Source organism: Eleutherodactylus coqui, chromosome 3 (genome assembly GCF_035609145.1).
Source record: "Eleutherodactylus coqui strain aEleCoq1 chromosome 3, aEleCoq1.hap1, whole genome shotgun sequence".
In the NCBI taxonomy this organism is placed as follows: domain Eukaryota; kingdom Metazoa; phylum Chordata; class Amphibia; order Anura; family Eleutherodactylidae; genus Eleutherodactylus; species Eleutherodactylus coqui.
Genome location: NC_089839.1, coordinates 11742912 through 11768300, shown reverse-complemented (window position 1 = coordinate 11768300; position 25389 = coordinate 11742912). Strand labels below are relative to the sequence as shown.

The 25389-nt window shown below is 46.1% G+C and overlaps 1 protein-coding gene across 1 annotated transcript in view; it reads left to right on the top strand.

Moving 5' to 3' along the window:
- Nucleotides 1–25389, top strand: part of GALNT14 (polypeptide N-acetylgalactosaminyltransferase 14) — a 499381-nt gene that overhangs the window by 411196 nt on the left and 62796 nt on the right. The window contains exons 6-9 of the mRNA XM_066595121.1: nt 12173–12294; nt 13183–13270; nt 20706–20790; nt 22140–22243. Of these exons, the coding sequence (XP_066451218.1) occupies nt 12173–12294; nt 13183–13270; nt 20706–20790; nt 22140–22243 (399 nt within the window). The remainder of the gene's footprint in view (nt 1–12172; nt 12295–13182; nt 13271–20705; nt 20791–22139; nt 22244–25389) is intronic.

Sequence of the window (25389 nt, the reverse complement as noted above, 5' to 3'; positions counted from 1 at the left end):
GCTGAAACCCCATTGATTTGCATTGGACTATTCCAAGATGCGTCCATTAAAGTTAACGAGACATCATAAATATGCATGATGCATGTGTATTCACTACGTATTTATGCGTGAAATCAATAGGGCCATCTTGCTTTTTTTTACGCGCCTGAAAAACGCTGAAAAAAAATGCTAAACCTAGTAAATCTGTACAGTTTCAGTCCGTGAAAACACTGTGTATTTCTCAGACCGGTACTGCATGCGCCTTTGTATATGAGCCCTGATACAGTTTTCTGATACGGACTTTCAAATCTTCTCTATAGTCACAGAATTATATTATAATATTCTGCTGTTTACAGCCACCACTAGGGGGAGTTTACTGTATACTGCTTTATTATTGACTTCAGTGTATAATCTGTATGCAGTAAGCACCTGAGCTCCATCTAGTGGTGGCTGCAGAAGGTTACAATATAACACTGCAGGAGATGTGTATCAGGCCAACAGAGCTCTACAAATCAGAACCACATCTGCCTTAGGCCTCATTCACACGAGCGTTGTGATTTTACATTGGCTGAAAATCGCATCGGTGAAGAATAGCCATGATCGAGCCTTGCAATTAATTAGCATTTCATTATCCATTCACACGGGCGCATCGCTGAAAAACATGCTGAATTCTGTCAGTCGGCAGAAATCCTCCAAATGACTTCTAATGCTTTATTATAGCCAGCTGTCTCCGTTCCTGAGCGCCGGCCACAGATAAACTTCCTCCCCCTCCCACTTTTTTCAGCTCTCATAAAAGTCTATGGGAGCCTCCAGCCATTTTCACCAAAACACAGGTCAAGACTTATCTTCTGATGCGGCGTGAAAAATTGGCTCCTCACTTCCAGCAGCTTCTAATAAAGTATCCAGAAATGTAATTTTAGAAATGTGAAAGTTTTAAGAAAAAAAAATTTGACACTTAATGTGTTAATTGTGGGAAAGCTCACAATGTCTTAATCTGCATAATTTATTCATAATCATATGCGGAATATTCATGAAGCTTCAAAGCGATCTCCTCTCTTGTGTGCTTCCTCCCACATACAGAGACATCAGGCATTAACATTAGTGCTGACATTACTGAACATAAGGGCAAGGAACGCGCTACCCTGCGCTACCCCGTACACAGATATGTGTCACCCCCCATTCCTGTATCGTTAACCCCTCCACTACCCTAGACCGCCAGTGAGACATGTGCTAATACAATGTATCCGCTTCCCTGGTGGTCTCTCTTAGTGTAAAGGATGAGGTCCATTGTCATGGTGCTGCACTCTTATACACGCCACCAACGTGAAGAGTTGTAGACGGAGAGATGGCTGATGGTCTGCGAGTTTACCCTTTACTACTCTGAACTCATAGTGAAACAGACATTCAAGAAGTACTCCGGCCTTTTACAACCTTCTATTACACTTCCTGGCCCTCTTATGTTCAGGAGCGGCCGTCCGGTCCTGAGCAAAAAGTGTAATAGTAGCGGATTGATTTCAATGAGAGTGAAGATAGTGCTCCCACTTCCTGCCCTGACCACCGATGGTGATGTCCAACCCCACTGCACTGACAGAAGGCCGGACGATCAGCTGACGGATGGGTATCCCCAAAGGCGCATCCCCGTTAATCAACTACTGATGATCCTTCATCACTTGTGAAATAGACATTAACCCTCCACTGCCCTAGACCACCAGGGGACTGAGCATTAGAGCCTTCACTACTATAGACCAGCAAACATTATCCCTTACAACACCCTAGACCACCAGGGAAATGAACATTAACCTCCGCTAGTTCTCCGAGGAATGGGCATTAATAGTTTACTACTGTAGACCACGAAAAAAGTAGAAAGTCAGCCCTCCAACAGGTAATTAGGCATTAACTCCTTCTCTGCCATAGACCAACAGGGAAATGAGCAGTAACTTCTTCAGTACTCTAGACTACCAGAGAATGGTACATAATCCCCTCCACTATCTTAGCCCGCCTAAAAAAGCATCCTCAAGCCTAGACCACCAGGGAAACGGGCACTAATGCTTTCACTGTCCTAGTCTACAGGAAAGCAAGCATTCTTCTCACAACTACATAATGGTCCTTATTAACCATTTAAGTGTATGGCAGTCTTATTCATGCCCTGTATGATGGTATAAGGACACGGAGTGCTCGGGAGATCCGGTCCCCCATACATCAGTTTTAATTTATGGTGAAAGGGGATTTTGTAGATGGAAACGACTCATTGACAAAAGGGGTCGGAGGAGGATGTCAAGAATCGTTCTGACCAACAGGCTGCACAGTCCTAAAATTGGAACCGAATACAACACTGTTGCTAGAATTAACGTGTCCGAACGCACAATTCGCCGTTCCTCCGCACGGATGGGCTATAATAACCATTCAGGGCCAATCGCGCATATTGCAATCGGAAGGAAATCACGCGAGGAAATCTCTGATGTAGATGGGGCCTCAGTGTATCTGTTAGATACATACGAGCTCCATAAACCTGGGGGGCTTTACCTCTCCGCCGCACAGGCCCCAACCATACCTGCATTACGTGATCACACGGGATCTTTAGCCGCTCGTCTGGCGCTGTTTATAAACGCCGGCGGATGAAACATATTGCGCGCCTCGCTTTATCACAAATCCGATGTGTATTCATTTGGTCCTCGCTGATTCCATCAGTGTCTTCAGAGCGGAGAAAGTTTGAGAGGAACTTGGTGCGATGGTCGGAGATTGCTGCTATCGATGTGCAGTAAAGCGCAGCCGAACCTCCTTAACATTCATCGTCTGATTCTCCTCTGTGGAACAAGCTAAATTAGTTATCACAATGATGGAGGCCTCTCCAGCTCTTTCATCTTCCCTGCCAAGTGTCACTTTTATGGCTGCGGTTTTATCGGAGGAGCGTGAATTTGTATCAGGCGGCTCAGAGATTTATGGAAGATTTGTGTTTCTCTTTTTTTTTTCTGATCTTGTGAATTACCGCAATTATACACGTTGTCAGTAACCTCCCCAGAAGGAGCGTATATATATATATATGTGTGTTGTGGGACGGATGAGACTCCCTCTGTGTGATGGTAACGGTTATATAAGTGATTACATATCAGAGCAAAGCATCATTTATTGTGGAGAACCGACCCCTTGTAGGCAGGCTCTAGTACCCTGTTGTACCACCTCTAGCTTGGATACAAGATGTGATACGTGGGCATGGAGGCTCTAGTACCCTGTTGTACCACCTCTAGCTTGGATACAAGATGTGATACAGGTGGGCATGGAGGCTCTAGTACCCTGTTGTACCACCTCTAGCTTGGATACAAAATGTGATATGAGGGGCATGGAGGCTCTAGTACCCTGCTGTACCGCCTCTAGCTTGGATACAAGATGTGATACGGGCGGGCATGGAGGCTCTAAGACCCTGTTGTACCGTCTCTAGCTTGGATACAAGATGTGATACGGGGGCATGGAGGCTCTAGTACCCTGTTGTACCGCCTCTAGCTTGGATACAAGATGTGATATGGGAGGCATGGAGGCTCTAGTACCCTGTTGTACCGCCTCTAGCTTGGATACAAGATGTGCTATGGGTGGACATGGAGGCTCTAGTAACCTGTTGTATTGCCTCTAGCTTGGATACAAGATGTGATACAGGTAAGCATGGAGGCTCTAGTACCCTGTTGTACCACCTCTAGCTTGGATACAAGATGTCACACGGGCAGGCATGGAGGCTCTAGTACCCTGTTGTACCACCTCTAGCTTGGATACAAGATGTGATACGGGCGGGCATGGAGGCTCTAGTACCCTGCTGTACCACCTCTAGCTTGGATACAAGATGTGATACGGGCGGGCATGGAGGCTCTAGTACCCTGTTGTACCACCTCTAGCTTGGATACAAGATGTGATACAGGCGGGCATGGAGGCTCTAGTACCCTGTTGTACCGCCTCTAGCTTGGATACAAGATGTGATACAGGCGGGCATGGAGGCTCTAGTACCCTGTTGTACCGCCTCTAGCTTGGATACAAGATGTGATACAGACGGGCATGGAGGCTCTAGTACCCTGTTGTACCACCTCTAGCTTGGATACAAGATGTGATACGGGGGGCATGTAGGCTCTAGTACCCTGTTGTACAGCCTCTAGCTTGGATAGAAGATGTGATATGGGCGGGCATGGAGGCTCTAGTACCCTGTTGTACCGCCTCTAGCTTGGATACAAGATGTGATACAGACGGGCATGGAGGCTCTAGTACCCTGTTGTACCGCCTCTAGCTTGGATACAAGATGTGATAGAGACGGGCATGGAGGCTCTAGTACCCTGTTGGACCGCCTCTAGCTTGGATACAAGATGGGATACTGGTGGGCATGGAGGCTCTAGTACCCTGTTGTACCACCTCTAGCTTGGATACAAGATGTGATACAGGTGGGCATGGAGGCTCTAGTACCCCATTGTACTGCCTCTAGCTTGGATACAAGATGTGATATGGATGGGCATGGAGGCTCTAGTACCCTGTTGTACTGCCTCTAGCTTGGATACAAGATGTGATATGGGCTGTCATGGTGGACTCCCCATTCCCTGGACTTTGAGACCCATAATTTAGTATTACATTATATCGCATTTTGACAGCCAGTCTATCAAGATAGGCCACAGGCACGCCTTGATTGGCATTAATTAATGGCAGTTCTGGGAACCTTCAGAAGGTCATATGCTGCCATGGTTAACAGCCACGATGACCATGAGGACTGATTGGGGTTGTTGTGCGCTGGTGTCACCCACCTTGTATGTAACAGCATTGGCTCCTGATCCCACTTTGTACAAACCCCGCACACCCAGGACATATATGTTCACCCGGGGCGGGAAGCAGTTGAATGTTAATGTCAGATTTGTTTGACAGTGAGTGTTGGAAACTGCCTTCTTGACGCGAAGGGCTGGTACAGGGGCACGGGGCGACTGCAGGCAAGAGAGAGGCTACAATAGCGCCAGCAGAGCCGCGTCCCCCCTGACATGAGGTGTGGAAAATGCTTAAAAGGGAAGCTGACACCACTTTTTTGCACACTAATCTGACTACACCTGTCTAAATCACACGTCAAACACAAGGCCCGCTAGCCGAATCTGGCCGACCACCTCATCGTATGTGGCCCACCAGCCGTGCGGCAACCTAATAGGAATTCTACTCTCCAAGCCTGTAGCAGCGGTTCAGTCTGTGACCGTTCACCTCTCTGCAGCGGGGAGGTCAGCGGCTACAGGGTCAGCAGCGGCAGCCGCCGGATCGGAACTGCAGGCTGGGTGAGTGGAAGGTCTGTAGGGATGCTGCCTAGCCAGAAGCCAATAGGGGGGCTCTGTTACTACTGCGACTGCTGTGGAGGGCATTTATTACTACTGGGGCCAATGTAGGGGACATTATTACAACTGGGGTCACCAATATAGTGGTCACTATTACTATTAGGGTCACTAGTGGTGTTACTATTAGTATTCAATTACAATCGGCCCTTTGACGGCAACCATAGGGCCCTCCGTGAAAATGACTTTGATTCCTCTGGTCTAATTCCAATTCTAATGCTATCCATTCAGTCATGTCCGACTCTTGGATACTCTTTAGGCCGGTCATCTCCATGCTTTTTTATTCCTTATGGCTGCTTTCAATTGCCTGATGTCCATTCCCGGTGTCCTTCTTGATGGTGTCCAACCAACGTGTCTTGTCTTCCGTTTCCTTTTACCACTGACCATTCCAAGTAGCATCTCTTTTTCCAGCGCCCTCATCACACGTCCAAAGTAAGTCAGTCCCTGGTGATCTCGCGGGACCCCTCTGGGCCGATACGGTCTAGGACAGCTTTGTTGGTGACCCTCGCTGTCCAGGGGATTCGTAGAAGTTTTCTCCAACACAACAGCTCGAAAGTGTCAATTTTTCTTCTGTCTCTATCCTCAATGTCCGCATCTCACAGCCATATGTTGCAATCGGGAAAATGATGGCTGTGATTAACCTTTGCTTGATGGTGACATCCTTGCACTTCGATATTGGATCCATGCTCGCAATGGGCGTACGCCCAAATGCTAATCAATGCTGTTGAGCTGCCGCTATGATTGATAAGGGATCCAAGGAATGTGAAGCTCAGGGGCATAACTATAGGGGATGCGGTTGCACCCGGGCCCAGGAGCCTTAGGGGGCCCATAAGGCCTCTCTTCTCCATATAGGGAACCCACTACTATGAGTAAAGCTTTATAGTTGGGGGCCCTGCTACAAGTTTTGCATCGGGGCCCGGGAGCTTCAAGTTACACCTCTGGTGAAACTATTAACTTTGATTTCCTCGCTGTGACTTTTATGTGGACGTCCTTGTTGGCAGCGGTCATGATCGTTGTCTTCTCACTTTCTTCTTTTAGCTTCAGGATCAGCGTCTTCAGATGCTTCACTGTCTCTGCTAGCAGGGACATATCTTTTGCATATCTTAGATCGGTGATGGTTCTTCCACCTATTTTCAACCCAATACCCCGATCATTTAAGTCCAGCCGCCTCATGATCACTTCCACATAGAGGTTGAAGAGGAAAGGAAAAAGGATGCATCCTTGTCTTGCGCCCTTTTTGATCTTGAACCATTCTGTATCCCCATGCCTGGTTCTCACCGTGGCTTCTTGATTGCTGTTGAGCAACTTGATCAACGTGATTAACCATTAGGCAAATAAGGCTCATGCCTCAGGGCCACCAAAATACAGGTCACAAAAAAATAACGAAAAAAAAAAGATAATTATCAGGTGATGAAGGATGAGATTGCAATGTCACGGTACTTCTCAGCTTCAGTAGACTCCACTCCAGATATTACCCTTACAGACCAGCTAACCATCATTCTTCGCTATGGCCATATAATGGATCACCAACTGGTGGAGCGTTTTCTGACATTCATCAATATCTCCAGCCTCATAGGGCAGAGTCTGGCTGACATTCTGCTTCAATACTTGTTAGATCAGGACATCAACTTTGAGAATTACCGCAGACATATGATAATACCCGCAATATGTTTGGTACTTAGACTTTCATGCAGCGAATCTTGAAAAACAAGAATAGTTTAGTGGACTACATTCCTTGCGCTGCCCGCTCTTTGAACCTAGTTGGTCGGTCAGCTGTGGATTGTTGCTTTGAAGCAGTTTCATTTTTTGAGTTATTACAGCACCTGGATACATTCTTTGTAGCATCATCACATTATTGGGGTCTACCGATGACCCACGTTAAAGAGCAACCCGAATGCCTTGTTCCAAAACACCCATCGGATACTCGATGGTCCGCTCGAGCTGATGCCACAGAAGCAGTTTCCAGGGGGTACCACTGGTATCAAAATGCTCTTTGGGAAATCTCTGGGGATGCTACTCACAATGGCAGCACACGAAACAAAGCGGGTGGATTGGCTGAACACTTGGATGCCATTGAGGTTGCACTAATCTGTAAACTTTGGAATTACATTTTGCAGCGCTTCAACAGCAGTAAGAAGTTGCTGCAAAGTCCTGCCATCGAATTACCACCAGCTATTGCTCTTCTGAGGAGCTTGAATAACTTCTTGGATGAACGCCGAGAGGTTATGAGCAGCAGGCATGCCATCGCTGTGGTAGCAGCACATACAAATCTGAAAGTCGGCGACTACCCAAGCGTAAGAAGCATGTCAGTGATGGAGATACGACAGATGTTGGGGAAGGGATGCCGGGTCAGCAAAAGTTTTGAGGCTTATTCCATGGTGCTGCAGAGCTTTGGTGTTTGACTCAGTATGACTCTATGTCTGATGAAGATACCAATGTTGGTCATCCAAGACTTGTTGGTGTTTATTCGAAGGACTTGTCTTCCGATTTCCCAGGACTTGTCTTCCGATTTATAAAGAGCAGAGACCCGATGAGATCGCACCAACTGGCAGTGCCCAGATGCTTCAGATGCCGCACACTACTGCAGTTCATCATGCGCCTCCGAACACGGAGCGAGCACTGCGAAGCTATTTATCTCTAATGGCTGCCAACCGCTCAGGGGACGCTCTCCTTCACAACTTAAAAGAATTAAAGATGTTAAATGATCAACGATGGATCAACAAGATCTCTGCCTGAGCGATTAGACTGTTAGTTTGCTGTATAAGCTGCGGCCAAGACCGGGTTCAGCTCTAGATCCACTGGGTGGCCTATTCACTAGACCTGTGAACAATATGGTGTTCCCACTCATGGTTACTCAGTTACTCCTACTGGCAGAAGGATCCATCTGGACTCTGATTGTCTGGACTTGCTTCTCCTTAGGTCCTCTCAGGTACTGGCTTCTCTTTCTGCCTTCTGTCCTCTCGCCGACCCAGTTTTCTGACCACTCCTAACTCTGCTCTCTCTCTTCCTCCACACTAATTACAAGGGTTCTTCTCCTCTGTCTCCTGTAGCACTTGCCTCTCTATAACTTTTTCTCACTTCACTGTCCTCTCACCTGCTAACCGATTTTTCTGGATCAGTAGGGCTCCAAGCAGTCCGACCCACACTGATCGGCGAGTTGTCCTCTATCCTATGGAATACCACTTTTACCCCTTCAAGGCCCAGAAAGTACATTTACATCCTGGGTGTGCGGAGTTAGTATGGAGCAGGATCAGGAGCCAATCCCACTCCATACAGTGGGTGCCAGCCATCTTTGATTGCAATTGATCATCAACTCTGATGGTGGCATTTAAATGCCCTGATCAGTATTTGGGGGTTTGGAATGCCCCCCCACTCCCCCACCACTATGAGATCATGAGGTGCCGTTCCGTTACCATGGCTGCCTGGGGCTTTCTGAATACTATGGTATTGCATCATACTCTATGAGCGATCAGACCATCGCAACTTCAAGTAAAATGAGTTTTAAAAAGGTTTTATTAATTATAATAAAAAAACAAAATGAAAACAAAAAACAAAAGCGCATTTGATATCGCTGCGTCCGTAAAAGTGGGATCTATCAAAGTAACACATTTATTGTCCAACACGGTGACTATAGTAAAAAAAAAACAATGTCAGAATTGCGCTTTTATTTGTCACTCCAAGAAAAAAATTAATAAAGAGCAATCAGAAAGCGATGTGTGCTCCAACCCGGTACCGTACCGATGGAAACTACAGGACGTCCCGCAAACAATGAGCCCTCGGACAACTGTATCCATGGAGAAATAAAAAAGTTCTGGCGGTCAGAAAATGGCGGCAGAATTTTTTATTTCAAAGATATTTTATTTTTTTAAAGTAGTGCAGAAAAACAACCTTATAAACTTGTCATCGCATCGACCCGCAGAATAAAGAGATCGTCTCATATGTGCAGTAAAGACAAGACCCCACAGAGAGACCCCACAGAGATGGCGGAATGACATTTTTTCCAGTTTCACTCCACTTAGAAATTTTGAAAAGTTTTCAGTACATTAAAAAGTAGCTTTGAAAACTACAACTTGTCCCACAATGAACAAGGAGCCTCCGGCAGCGACGCCGATGGAAATATAAGACTGGGTTCGCACAGGGCGGATTTGCCGCGGAAATTCTGTCCGGAATTTCGCTGCGGCAAATCCGCCTGCGGCCGCTAATCTCAGGCTTAGCCATCCATGTGGACGAGATTTCTCAGAAATGTCGTCCGCATGGGATGGCAAATCCGCTGCGGCGCGGATTAGCCGGCTGCAGCATGCTCATTCCTTTCCTTCCTCCGCTGCGGCCGCGCTCTCCTCTATCGGAGCGCCGGCCGCAGCGGAAGAGCGAGCGGCTGGGCACTTCAAAGTGCCGCGGGTTTTGAAGCAGTGCGTCTCCCGGCGGAAATCTCGCGGTTTTTCGCTGCGGCCAAACCGCGAGATTTCCGCCGGGATTCCGCTATGTGGGAACCCAGGCTAAGAGCTGTTATTGTTTGAAACTGCGGAGGCCAAAACAAAAATGGAAAAAAAAAATGTCTGTGTTATTACGGGGTTAATTCCTAAACTTAAGAGACTGTCAGTCCACCGCCGCCGGTGTCAGGGCAGAGGGGAGTTAATAGAGCTTTCCGAATGGACCGTTACCCCTTTCACCCATAATAAATCCCAGACCGGGGTGCAACAAGTTCCATGCTTGAAAAGTTAGGCAAGCGCTGGCAGATAAATATTTCCGCCTCAGCAGTAATGGTATCGGAGACTTTATGTTCTCGTTGCGCGCCGGATGCGCGGCGTACGGGTTGTATTTTCTAAAATTATGCCGTTTACATTGTAAATCTCCATTACAAATGGTTCGGCTGAAAGCGCTGAATCTCTCCTTCCACGAATCCTGCTGAGACCCCAGAGTACATCCGAAAAAGTGTCTACTGCCTGTGAACTCTCCAAGTCTGAATTTTAAATTCGCTTTTATGATCTTGCGCACGTTATGTTTCATCGTTCCCCGGTCTTGTCTTCATAAGGCAACACAATGCATACAAAGCAGCGGACGCCTGCAGTAAATACGAGGAGACGGCGGGCGCTCGGGAATCTGGTGGAGTATGTGCAGTGAGATCCTGCAACCCTCACAGGACCCTCAGATCAGTGCAGCGCCTATAGGGTGGCACTGATGATGTCACCGCATCCAGTAAGGTGATGTAACTTAGGCCTCATGCCCACGGGGGGATTTCAATTGTGGAATCCGCGATCAGCACCCGTACAGGAGATCCGCTGTTCAAGTCACCCATAGGAAAGCATGGAGCGTCCTCAGATCCACGCACACATGCGGATTCCGTGAATTCACAGCATGCTCCATTTTAGCGCCGATTCCGCGCGGCCGGGCTCCATTGATCTCTATGGAATTACATTGTGGATGTATTGCGGATTTGTAGGCGGATACTTCTCGGGTCGCTCAGAGACCATGCAGGGAGATGAGGGAAGGCACCTTTGGGCTTGCAATTTTTTTCCGCACGGACGATCCGCTGCGCATCTGTGTACATCTATGCAGAAAAACTATCGAAGCCGCGATCGCCTGCAAGCATTTTAAATTAGTTTCCGCAATGACTTGCAGGTCATCTGTGGCGGAAATCTGCGCGTTCCGTGTGCATGAAGCCTTAACCGCAGTGCTGGCATTAGATTAGATGGCATTCTGTGCAGATTTTTTTTTTTTTGCACCCCCACCCCCATCATAGAAAATAAAACTATATTACACTGATCAGCAGTCTGTATTCTGCTTGGGCAGAAAGCAACAAGATATCAGCAATCCCACACCAGAGCAGCTTGGTGAATAAAATACTGTACCAGAACCAAGCTCATAACCTAAGTACAGCACCAGAACCAAGCTCAGTACATAAATACAGCACCAGAACCAAGCTCAGTACATAAATACAGCACCAGAACCAAGCTCAGTACATAAATACAGCACCAGAACCAAGCTTGTAACATAAATCTGCTGCTCAGATCCCTGCTGATCCTAAGAACAGGGATCCAGTGCCCACCCTTCTCCTTACTACACCCCCCACAGTGATGTGGAGATTGAATTGAGCATTGGCCACGCATGCAGTCGCTGCTGCATTCATTTCAAGAGCTCCGCTATCTGTGGCAGTCCCACTGAAAACAACAAGTCCTCCGACAGCGACGAAAGTGGCGAGGAAAATCCAAAGATAAAAAAAAATGGACACAAAGATTTTCATTTAATTTCACGTTGACTTTGACTGGTTTTAGCACTTAGCTTCACCCCATCCTGCTCCTCCCATTGCAAATAGTCGCAAGGGGCGGGAGCTCAGTTCCTGCTCCTGGCTCTTCCATCCTCCCCCCTGCAGACAAGGACACCGCATATCGGCTCGGCGTGAAAATCGATATACGGTCGTCTAAATAAGCTCTAAACCTGACAAAGTTTCCTTCTGTGTTTTTACATTGTTGCCTGTGAAGAATGGATGCGAATGGAAGGTCTTCTGTTTGTATCCATTTACACCAAAACATGCAACTGAATTGATGCAGAGGGAGGACAATGCAACAATGTTTCCATTTCTGGACTCAACCTTCTAACTGCGCCGTCAAAGAAGCAGAAACCGTAGTTCCCATCCGTGTCAGTTCGTTTTGGATTGACAGCAGGTCATCATTAGTTGTCAGGCTTTGACCTCAGCCATTCACCAGTACATTGGTTCCTTAATTGTACAGGTTACTATTGTTCCCTGTTATCAGCCATTAGTTTTTTTGGTTTTTTTTACATAATTCACTTTGGTTGACCGTATGGTTACTGTTCCATTAACTGTATCACCGTGGTGATCGCCTTATCCTTTATCTAAGCAGGTTTGATTCGGTCTCGAGTGAGAGGAGCGGAGCTTTCTAAGGCTGGAGTGCTCACCTTCCTGGACAGTCACTGCGAGGTCAATAAGGAATGGCTGCCCCCCTTACTGAAGAGGGTGAAAGAGGTGAGCAATACCGTAGAGTACAGGAGCCGCTACACTGCAGTATGAGGGCGTTCACGAGGGCGAGTGCGATGTAACCCACGAAAATCCAACCTATATCGCCCTCTATTAGGGCAGGCTCAAAGGGGCGCCTGTGCGGCCGCAAAGTCTGTGCTTGCAATGCATAGCAGGCAGAAGCCATCGACTTCAACGAGTTTCTTCACACTTTTTTTTTCCTTTTCACGGACATTTTGAGCACGGGGAGAATAAAACGCGACATGCTCTATTTTCAGACGCAATTGTGAATTAAAGCCCCTGTCTACCCGAAACTACGCACAGGGCTACACTACACCACTTGGGCCTATTAGCTCAGATGACCTGACTACCAAGACAGCTGACCTGCCTCCTCAAACAAGGTGCTGCTGGGACCGCGCCGAAGTGAGGGGTCGAAGTACAGTAAAATGATACAGGCGCAATAGCCCGCGATTATGAGCTCTTCATAGCGATAGTGAGCGCACATGCAGTCACACCCCGTGAGGTCGCCCTTAAACTGCAATTTTTCAGTCTTTGCGATGCGTTTTTATATAAAAAGCAATGTGCGTGCGATTTTCATGTGCGTGAAAAAACAAAATTGCGCGCTCTTCCAATGCATCTACATTTTTTTTTTGTTTAAGCTAAAATCTCTCAAACATGGGATACTCGGCAATTTTTCTATCTGGGATCATTGATGAACAGACAGAAAGAAATGACTAGGGTCTAATCACACGCATGTTCAGTCCGTGCTGCAGTCAGACGGAATGTAAGACTTACCGGTGTGAATGCGCCCCAGTGAGGGGAGAACGGGGGATAATTCAGCCCTCCAGAAGCAACACAAGAGATGATTATATACGGTATATACTTATATATTCACAGGATCCAACTCGTGTGGTGAGTCCGGTTATAGACATCATCAACCTGGACACATTTGCATATATTGCTGCATCTTCTGATCTCAGAGGAGGTGAGTGATTATACCATCAATTATACAAAAGTCACCACGGTAACCAACAAGTCATAGGAGCAGTATTATAGTAGTTATATTCTTGTACATAGGGGGCAGTATTATAGTAGTTATATTCTTGTACATAGGGGGCAGTATTATAGTAGTTATATTCTTGTACATAGGGGGCAGTATTATAGTAGTTATATTCTTGTATATAGGGGCAGTATTATAGTAGTTATATTCTTGTACATAGGGGGCAGTATTATAGTAGTTATATTCTTGTACATAGGGGGCAGTATTATAGTAGTTATATTCTTGTACATAGGGGCAGTATTATAGTAGTTATATTCTTGTACATAGGGGCAGTATTATAGTAGTTATATTCTTGTACATAGGAGCAGTATTATAGTAGTTATATACTTGTACATAGGAGCAGTATTATAGTAGTTATATTCTTGTACATAGGAGCAGTATTATAGTAGTTATATTCTTGTACATAGGGGGCATTATTATAGTAGTTATATTCTTGTACATAGGAGCAGTATTATAGTAGTTATATTCTTGTACATAGGGGGCAGTATTATAGTAGTTATATTCTTGTACATAGGAGGCAGTATTATAGTAGTTATATTCTTGTACATAGCGGCAGTATTATAGTAGTTATATTCTTGTACATAGGAGGCAGTATTATAGTAGTTATATTCTTGTATATAGGGGTAGTATTATAGTAGTTATATTCTTGTACATAGGAGGCAGTATTATAGTAGTTATATTCTTGTATATAGGGGTAGTATTATAGTAGTTATATTCTTGTACATAGGGGGCAGTATTATAGTAGTTATATTCTTGTACATAGGAGGCAGTATTATAGTAGTTATATTCTTGTACATAGGGGCAGTATTATAGTAGTTATATTCTTGTACATAGGGGGCAGTATTATAGTAGTTATATTCTTGTACATAGGAGGCAGTATTATAGTAGTTATATTCTTGTACATAGGGGGCAGTATTATAGTAGTTATATTCTTGTACATAGGAGGCAGTATTATAGTAGTTATATTCTTGTATATAGGGGTAGTATTATAGTAGTTATATTCTTGTACATAGGGGGCAGTATTATAGTAGTTATATTCTTGTACATAGGAGGCAGTATTATAGTAGTTATATTCTTGTACATAGGGGCAGTATTATAGTAGTTATATTCTTGTACATAGAGGGCAGTATTATAGTAGTTATATTCTTGTACATAGGGGGCAGTATTATAGTAGTTATATTCTTTTACATATGGGGCAGTATTATAGTAGTTATATTCTTGTACATAGGGGGCAGTATTATAGTAGTTATATTCTTGTACATAGGGGGCAGTATTATAGTAGTTATATTCTTGTACATAGGAGCAGTATTATAGTAGTTATATTCTTGCACATAGGGGGCAGTATTATAGTAGCTATATTATTGTACATAGGGGGCAGTATTATAGTAGTTATATTCTTGTACATAGGGGCAGTATTATAGTAGTTATATTCTTGTACGTAGGGGGCAGTATTATAGTAGTTATATTATTGTACATAGGGGGCAGTATTATAGTAGTTATATTCTTGTACATAGGAGCAGTATTATAGTAGTTATATTCTTGTACGTAGGGGGCAGTATTATAGTAGTTATATTCTTGTACATAATGGGCAGTATTATAGTAGTTATATTCTTGTACGTAGGGGGCAGTATTATAGTAGTTATATTCTTGTACATAATGGGCAGTATTATAGTAGTTATATTCTTGTACATAAGGGGCGGTATTATAGTAGTTATATTCTTGTACATAATGGGCAGTATTATAGTAGTTATATTCTTGTACATAGGGGGCAGTATTATAGTAGTTATATTCTTGTACATAGGAGCAGTATTATAGTAGTTATATTCTTGTACGTAGGGGGCAGTATTATAGTAGTTTTATTCTTGTACATAATGGTCAGTATTATAGTAGTTATATTCTTGTACGTAGGGGGCAGTATTATAGTAGTTATATTCTTGTACGTAGGGGGCAGTATTATAGTAGTTATATTCTTGTACATAATGGTCAGTATTATAGTAGTTATATTCTTGTACATAATGGGCAGTATTAGGCCTTAGTCAGACGGTCGTTTTTTCGCGCGATTTGCGGATCGCATGACGGATGCGCATCCGCAAATCGCGTGACCGGTGCGCGCAAGTCGCCCGCAAATCGCCCGAAAATCTGCTTTTAGCCGCGTTTCATTAGAAACGGGCCGGAGCTGTCCAGCGCATTGCATTCAATTGATGGAGACGGCAATACAGCCGTCTCCATTGAAAGCAATGCGCTGTGGGCGAGCCCGGGATGAATTGTCGGGAAGGGCTTAAATATATAAGCCCTTACCTGCAATTCATCCTAAAATGTGTAAAAATAAAAAAAAATTGTATACTCACCTTCTGCCGGCAGCCGGAGCTCCCCTCGGCCGTCCTGCAGTGGGTGTGAAGGGGGTGTGAGTCAGACCTGCCCCCTGATTGGCTCAGCGCTGAGCCAATCAGAGGCATGCCTCACTCACACCCATTCATGAATTCATGAATGGATGTGAGTCAGACCTGCCCCTGATTGGCTCAGCGCTGAGAGGCAGCAGTCACTCACTCATTCATGAATTCATGAATGGGTGTGTGAGTGTTTTCAGCCTCTGATTGGTCAGGGCTGTGACCAATCAGAGACAGATCATTCAGCAGGCGGGGATTTTAAAGCCCCGCCGGCTGAATAGTGCCAAGAAGCAGTTCAGGAGAACTGACAGCGGCCGCGGCTGGACTCCGGCTGCAGCGGAAAGGTGAGTATACAATTTTTTTTTATTTTAACACATTTTAGGATGAATTGCCGGGAAGGGCTTATATATTTAACCCCTTCCCGACAATTCACCCCGCGCACGCCGGCAGCCCATTGCTTTCAATGGAGCGGCTGTATTGCCGCTCCATTGAATTCAATGGGCAAACATCGTTCTTCTCTGTCACAGCTGTTACAGCTGTGGCAGAGAAGAATGATTTGTCTTCTATATGTTCTCAATGGGGTCGGCGCTGCTGCCGCCGGCCCTATTGAGCGCATATACAGAAGAGAACAGGAATCGCAGATCACAGATAGGTGCGATCTGCGATTTTTTGTTCTATAATTTATCGGACGAGCGCATAAAAAGCGCTCATGTGTCCGATACCATTGCAAAGCAATGGTTTAAAAAAATCGCCGGACGCATGCGCAAATCGCGGCTAAAAACGCCCGTCTGACTAAGGCCTTATAGTAGTTATATTCTTGTACATAATGGGCAGTATTATAGTAGTTATATTCTTGTACATAGGGGGCAGTATTATAGTAGTTATATTCTTGTACATAGGGAGCAGTATTATAGTAGTTATATTCTTGTACATAGGGGGCAGTATTATAGTAGGTATATTCTTGTATATAGGAGGCAGTATTATAGTAGTTATATACTTGTACATAGGGGGCAGTATTATAGTAGTTATATTCTTGTACATAGGGGGCAGTATTATAGTAGTAATATTCTTGTACATAGAAGGCAGTATTATAGTAGTTATATTCTTGTACATAGGGGGCAGTATTATAGTAGTTATATTCTTGTACATAGGGGGCAGTATTATAGTAGTTATATTCTTGTACATAGAGGGCAGTATTATGGTAGTTATATTCTTGTACATAGGGGCAGTATTATAGTAGTTATATTCTTGTACATAGGGGCAGTATTATAGTAGTTATATTCTTGTACATAGGGGGCAGTATTATAGTAGTTATATTCTTGTACATAGAGGGCAGTATTATGGTAGTTATATTCTTGTACATAGGGGGCAGTATTATATTAGTTATATTCTTGTACATAGGGGCAGTATTATAGTAGTTATATTATTGTACATAGGGGCAGTATTACAGTAGTTATATTCTTGTACATAGGAGCAGTATTATAGTAGTTATATTCTTGTACATAGGGGGCAGTATTATAGTAGTTATATTCTTGTACATAGGGGGCAGTATTATAGTAGTTATATTCTTGTACATAGGGGGCAGTATTATAGTAGTTATATTCTTGTCCATAGGCGCAGCATCATAGTAGTTATATTCTTGTACACAGGGGGCAGTATTATAGTAGTTATATTCTTGTACATAGGGGCTGTTTTATAGTAATTATATTAATGTACGTAGTGGATAGAATTATTTTCTAATAGGGATCAATGTGTTTAGCTCTGGTTGTGTATTTTACTGCCTCTTCTTTTGGAGGTCTAGAGTAAGGGCGCCCACCCACTGGCGATTTTTTTTCCCTGCGAAATCCGCAGCATTTTTTCTCTGCAGTGGTCTATGGGACTTGTAATGTTAAAATCGCGATCGCGCAAAATCGCAATTTACCGCGAAATCGCGATTTTGCGCGATCGCGATGTTAACATTACAAGTCCCATAGACCCCTGCAGAGAAAAAAATGCTGCGAATTTCGCAGGGAAAAAAAATCGCCAGTGGGTGGGCGCCCTAATATGGGGTTTTCTACCACATGTCCTGTTTTTTTACTCCTTCTCTACATATCAGGACTGCCTGACTGAGAACACTTGCGCAGTTTCCTGTAACAGTCAGCCGATCCCCTGTCTGCAGACTAAGTAAAATTTCCCTTGCTACTCATAGTTGGAGACATACGGTGGTTATTTTTGCATTTTAGTTTACATCACACGCTTGACTTAGTTCTGGTTGCTCGTAGACAATATGTGCACCTGGGCTCAGCACACAGCATTAAACGGAGTACGCGTAGAGAGATTACAGGCGGGCAGTGCACACAGTCTTACCTTACACCACAGCAGATGTTTCTACCTCCTCAGATCCAGACCCACTCAGGGAAGCTGCGCAGAATGTGGAAAACAAGCTGCAGACAGATTAGAAATTACAGTACTTCAGGAGGTCAGAGATATCGGAGGTGGAATTAATTCCCATGGAGCTTCCATGCTCCTATATAATACAGACACGTGTGCGTACTAAATTACATATTTGACTACCCTGTTAGGGGGTCGGACAGCAGTTAATATATTACAGCTATTCCAATATCAATCATGATAGAACGCAGGACAACTTTTCAGCTCACTGCGGTTGAATGATTTTCCCCCTGGGAGCGTGAGGACCCTGTAATATCCAGATGGTAATTCCAGCTCCGGCGGCATCCAGGTAGAGCGCTGGACCTTGATTTACTTTGTGAATATTAATTATGAGGGTGAAAGTGCTCCTGCCAGGAGGCGATCTGGGACTGCTGCCTCAGGCTGCGGTGAGCGGGACCTCAGAGGGGCAGTGGTGTGCGGGACCACAGAGGGGCAGCGGTGTGCGGGACCACAGAGGGGCAGCGGTGTGCGGGACCTCAAAGGGGCAGCGGTGTGCGGGACCTCAAAGGGGCAGCGGTGTGCGGGACCTCAGAGGGGCAGCGGTGTGCGGGACCTCAGAGGGGCAGCGGTGTGCGGGACCTCAGAGGGGCAGCGGTGTGCGGGACCTCAGAGGGGCAGCGGTGTGCGGGACCTCAGAGGGGCAGCGGTGTGCGGGACCTCAGAGGGGCAGCGGTGTGCGGGACCTCAGAGGGGCAGCGGTGTGCGGGACCTCAGAGGGGCAGTGGTGTGCGGGACCTCAGAGGGGCAGCGGTGTGCGAGACCTCAGAGGGGCAGCGGTGTGCGGGACCTCAGAGGGGCAGCGGTGTGCGGGACCTCAGAGGGGCAGCGGTGTGCGGGACCTCAGAGGGGCAGCGGTGTGCGGCCCGGACGGGATTTCTCTTTTACCGGCTTTATTGATGTTTGGTAAAAAATAATTGGCCCCTGTTAGCCGGCCAGACAGGAACCTGACAAATGTTTAACTCACTTGCTGTGTGCTTTTACTACTGGGGGCCACTATGGGGGTCATTATTACTAGTGGGGGCCACTATGGGGGTCATTAGTACTACTTAGGCCACTAACAGGATCACTATTACTACTTGGGACACTATGGCGTCACTCTTACTACTGGGGGCCACTATGGGGGGTCATTATTACTAGTGGGGGCCACTATGGGGGTCATTATTACTAGTGGGGGCCACTATGGGGGTCATTAGTACTACTTAGGCCACTAACAGGATCACTATTACTACTTGCGACACTGTGGCGTCACTCTTACTACTGGGGGCCACTATGGGGGGTCATTATTTCTACTGGCGCCACTAACAGGATCACTATTACTACTGGGGCCACTACGGGGGTCACTATTACTACTTGGGACACTATGGGGTCACTCTTACTACTGGGGCCACTACGGGGGTCACTATTACTACTGGAGCCACTATAGGAGTTACTATTACTACTGGGGACACTCACAGGATCACTGTTACTACTGGGCTCATTAAGGGGCCACCATTAGTATCAGGGCCACTACCAGGATCACTGTTACTACTGGGCCCATTAAAGAGGCACTATTAGTATCGGGGCCACTAACGAGGTCATTATTACTTCTGGGCCCATTAAGGGGCCACTAGCAGGATCACTGTTACTACTGGGCCCATTAAAGAGGCACTATTAGTATCGGGGCCACTAAGGAGGTCATTATTACTACTGGGACTATTAAGGAGGGCAGTATTCTTGTCAGTTCAGACAAGTTTCAATGATTCAACTACGTCTTGGGTATGTTCTGTATTGGTGCCTTCAATGCCTGTAAAATGTCTTTTTTATGCAGCGGGGGGCGCTATTTTACACTTTGCCTCATGCAGCATAAAGGCCTGGGGCGTGGCTGATGTTACCATTTTTTATTACACATTTAATCATTCATCACCTAAAGTAACCCTTTAGTCCTCGGAGGGGGAGTAATATTACCCGGTACTCTTCCTTTGTGCCATTGTCCACCAGATACGCCGGTTCCCTTGGCGCTTCTTCCATCTTCCAAGATTGTGGCTCTGCTGTGGTCACTACCCGGTGGGTGTACATTGTACATCAACAGTCCGGGGCGCCTCACGCAGCTCAGTAAAACTATATAAATTTGGTATTGTCCTAATTGTACCGATCCGTAGAATATAGTGATCGTGTTATTTTTGTCGCAGTGGGTACGACGTAAAATTTTAAGAAGTGTTTCAGTAATTCAATAGCACCATTGACAAATACAACTCATCCCGCCAAAAACAACCCACCCTCCGACGGCGATGGAAAAATTTGTGGGGAGCAGAAACCAAAAATATATTTTTTTAAAGTGCTGCGTCATCGAAGGGTTAAGTGATTCCACCTCCTCAGGATTACTTACAGTGGGTACTATGAATAGGTCCCCCGTGGCACCCGCAGCCTGGGTAATGGGGTTTGTTATTTGGGCACCATATGGCAGAGTAATCTGAATGTGTAACCTCTCGTCCATAAGGGGTTAATAATGGGTGCTCGGTGTTCACTTACTTTTGACCTTATATGTTTTGTATCTCTCTGCTCAGGCTTTGACTGGAGTTTACACTTTAAATGGGAGCAGCTCTCCACCGAACAAAAGGCTAAAAGATCAGACCCCACAGAACCAATAAAGTAAGTATAGCGAACCAAACCCCACTCCCTCCACGCCAGTCCCGGCCGGCGCAGAGAAAACGGGGGCATTTAAGGCGAAAAAAGACAAATGTTAGCGCGTTTAAAACTCATGTCCCCAAAACGAAGCAAATCTATTGATTTCAGAGGGTTCGTTCTCATGAGCGCGTTTCTGGCACGCAATTCCTGTGCGCGAGAAAAGATAGGACTTGCGCCATCTTTCTGTGTGTTACGCTGGAAACTGACATAGAAGTCTACGGCAGGATAAAAAAACCAAGGGAAGGGTGTGAGCCGGGGTACAACCCTTGTTCATGCTCAAAAAGCCCCATAGCAGCTAGCGTATTTGCGCATACATTCGTCTGTCGAAGCCCTAAGGCTTCTTTCACACGGGGGACAGCGGTTTCACCGCGAGAAAATCGCAGCAATATCGCATCGGTGTTCTGTGCGACATCGCTGCATTTTTTCACTACAAAGTCATGTGACTTTGGGGGATTTTTGGGGGGCTTTAAAAAAAACCCTACCCCGAAAATAAGCCCTAACTGCAAAAATCCCCCAAAACATCAGCTAAGAGGGGCTTTCCAGCTCCTCCGCATGTCTTCTATTCAGGTCTCTGACACTTGCTTGCAGTTTTCTCTCAGCGCTTCCTGGTCATGAGTTCAAAATTCCCATCTTCAGGAACTGCTGACTGTGATTGGTTTTCAAGCGCCGCGGCATTCAATTTGATGGCTGTAATTGGTTCATCAAGTGCTGCAGTGATTGGCTCGAGAACCAATCAGATCCAGCGCTTCCTGGAGGCGGAGATTTTAAACCTCCAAAGCAGGAAGTGCTGGCTGAAAACTACAGACAGGTCTGCCCGAGCGGAGGAGGAGACGTGCGGCGGAGCGGAGCGCCTCTTAGATGATGGATTGTGTGTGTGTTTTTCTTTATGCAGCTAGGGCTTATTTTGGAGGAAATTGTAGGAATTCCTACTGTAAAAGTTGCATCCCACCGTCCGAAAACCGCCTTTTCATGCGATGCAACAGAAAGGAAGGCTCCACGGGGAAACATGGGCTACAAGACATTGCAAATTGGGACAATATTTAGCATGCGCTGATTTTTTTTCTCGCAATGTAGCCGCCTACAAAGTATCGCTCATGTGAAGGAGCCCATGGGACAGCCTGGGCTTCACATACATGTGATTTGTAGCGCTGTCGCATCGATTTTGTTGTCCGTGTGATGCCAGCCTAACTCTCATCCGGCCGGCCGCCTTTAGCCTTTCCATGAAATAGGTTAGTTTTTGTTTTTGTCTTGTTGTCTGTTGCAAACCTCCGTGTGTCATACACACATAACATATGTTGACCGCTCACTCGTAGGACGCCTGTGATCGCCGGTGGACTCTTTGTGATAGACAAGTCTTGGTTCAATCACTTGGGGAAGTACGACGCCGCCATGGACATCTGGGGAGGAGAGAACTTTGGTAAGTGGTCCCGACATTGTTATGTGCCAGGATGTAGCAGAGCTGACTGTTATGTGCCAGGATGTAGCAGAGCTGAGTGTAAGAGTGCAGTCACACGTGAGGAACTATTCCGCAAGACTCACCTCGAGATGCACCAAACTCTGCAGGTATGCATGTAGGTTATGGGCAGAAATCAGCAGATGAAGCAGCGTCTTCAGGGCCGTCTTCTGGGGCGTCTTCAGGGCTGTCTTCTGGGGCGTCTTCAGGGCCGTCTGTAAGTGTATATTCAGAAATATTCTGCACGGGTGAATACAATATGGGAAATGGAAAAAGCTGAAGCATTTGGTGAAAACATCATTGCTAGAAGCAGAGGAATGTCCATGAGGCTCCGATTCACTGAGGGCCCTGAGTCACCCCTGTCTGGTATAAACAAGGATACAATGTATCGTTCTGTTCCTTGGACCACAGAACACGATGTAAGATGCTTATATTTGTGGACCTTCCGCTGACGCGATGTCTGCGGCTCCATGTCTACAGAGATAAGAAATTCGCTGCTTGGAACATTTTGTAGCACAGAAACTGTTTTGGAATCCGATGAGTTTTGTTTTCACTGAGTGTCCTTAAGACAAATGATGGTGTCCACCTATCAGAAGAGCAAGGTCTTTAAGGGGTTGTCCAGTTACCAGGTGAAGAGCAAATTCCTTAAAGGGGTTGTCCAGTTACCAGGTGAAGAGCGAGGTTCTTAAAGGGGTTGTCCAGTTACCAGGTGAAGAGCGAGGTCTTTAAAGGGGTTGTCCAGTTACCAGGTGAAGAGCGAGGTCTTTAAAGGGGTTGTCCAGTTACCAGGTGAAGAGCGAGGTCTTTAAAGGGGTTGTCCAGTTACCAGGTGAAGAGCGAGGTCCTTAAAGGGGTTGTCCAGTTACCAGGTGAAGAGCGAGGTCTTTAAAGGGGTTGTCCAGTTACCAGGTGAAGAGCGAGGTCTTTAAAGGGGTTGTTCAGTTACCAGGGGAAGAGCGAGGTTCTTAAAGGGGGTGTCCAGGTACCAGGAGAAGAGCGAGGTCCCTAAAAGGGTTATCCAGTTACCAGGAGAAGAGAAAGGTCCTTAAAGGGGTTTTCCAGTTACAATGAACTTTTTTTTTAAATGGGCTAAAACGGTTGAAACAAACATATTGTTGTCAACTGAGACCAGTAACCACTGCCTTCTAATTAGAAGCCGCAGCGTCACCATCCCTTCTCCTGCCAGCACCTCTCACTTCCTGGGTGCCATGGTATTTGGAATAGTGATGCTGCAGCCTCTGATTGGCAGGCAGCGGTCACCTGACTTTCACTGTCTTCAGAGACTGGGAAAGCTCCCAGGAGCACAGTGGCCTCTGTAGTTCTTACATGGAAGAAGTTGGAAAAAACAGGAATTTTCTGGCCGACTCACCAAACTAAGTAATCGGGGAAGAAGGGTCTTGGTAAGAGAGTTGACCAAAAACCTAATGGTCACTCTGGCTGAGCTCCAAAGATCTTGTGTGCAGATGGGAGAAACTTCCAGAAGGTCGACCATCAATGCAGCCTCCACCAATATGGAGGGGCCAGAAAGAAGCCTCTCATAAAAGACTTAAAGGACCCTCAGACTGTGAGAAGCAAGATGATCTGCTCTAATGACTCCAGGATGGAATGTTTTGGCCTGTAAGGCTGGGTTCACACCGGACTGAAATCCCGCGGAAATCTTGTGGAATGACCTACCGAAATACTGTGAGATTTCCGCGGGAGAAATGCAGCTTCAAAACCAGTAGCCTTTCACCGTCCATAGAGAGGAGAGAGGCCGCTGCGGAATCGGGGAAAGAATTGACATGCCGCATCTTTGAATTCCGCACGACATGTCAATTTCAGCGCGGCTTGGCCGCAACAGATCGGCCGCAGCGTGTGGACTGGACTTTTGCAAACTTCGCTGGCTAATCCTGGGATAAAAAGTTGCAGGCGGAATTTCCATGCAGAAAGTCTGCACAGAAATTCCGTGGCAATTACTGCCCGTGTGAACCCAGCCTGAGCATTCAGTCTGGAGGAAACCAGGCGCCGCTCATCACCTGCCCAATACCATCTCTATAGTGAAGCCTGGAGGTGGGGAAGGGGAGATCGGTCAGGGTCAGGGGGGATGGAAAGCCGAATGGAGCAATGTACAGAGATAATCAATACCTGATCCAGAGAGCAAGGGACCTCAGACCGGGCAGAAGGGTCACCTTCCAACAAGACAATGACCCTAAGACCCCAGCCAAGACAACACAGGAGGGGCTTAGGAACAACTCTGTGAATATCCTTGAGTGGCCCGGCCAGAGTCCCGAACCCAATCAAACATCCCTGGGGAGACCTGAAAATGGCTGTCCATAGACGGCCGCCATCCAGCCTGACAGACGGCAGAAAGTCCCCAAATCCAGCTGTGCAAACCTTGTGGCATCATCCCCAAGAAGACTGGAGGCTGCAATCACTGACAAAGGGGCTTTAACTAGGCACTGAGTCCAGGGTGTGGTACTTATGTCAATGCAAAATGGTAATTTTTTCTTTTTTTAAAAAATTGCAAAGATTTCTCCCATTGTGTTGTCACTTTGTCTTTATGGGATACTGAGTACAAAGTGAAGGGGGACACAAGGCCACAACATAAAAACATGTAAAAAAAAGTGAGAGGGTGTGAAGGCTTTCCACATGTATTGTACAGTGCCCATATAACAAGCAGCGCCCTTATAATAGTGCCGCACAGGGTCCAGATAACCTGTTCCACAAATCTGCTGATACCATTCAGTGGATCGGCCTCCTATGACATCACCCCTCGTGTGTGTGACTGAGATTGGGGAAATCAGATTGAGAACCTTGTGTGGATTTCGGACATGGGTTTTGGGGCAGAAACCACATAACATTATTTGATATGAATTTCACCTTTTCAACCTACCCTGAAAGTGGTTGTCCAGAGAGGTAAAATACTTACCTGGTCCAACATTGTTGGAACCTCCACCTTTGGCCTAGTTCCAGGGGTACCTATAATGGGTGAGAACATGTAGTCGCACCCGGGTCCTTGAGTCATGGGGGACCATAAGGAGACCAATACTAGAAATGAAGCATTACAACTGGGGGGGGGGGCTCTGTTAGAGATTCTGCACTGGAGCCTATCAACTTCAAGTTACACCTCT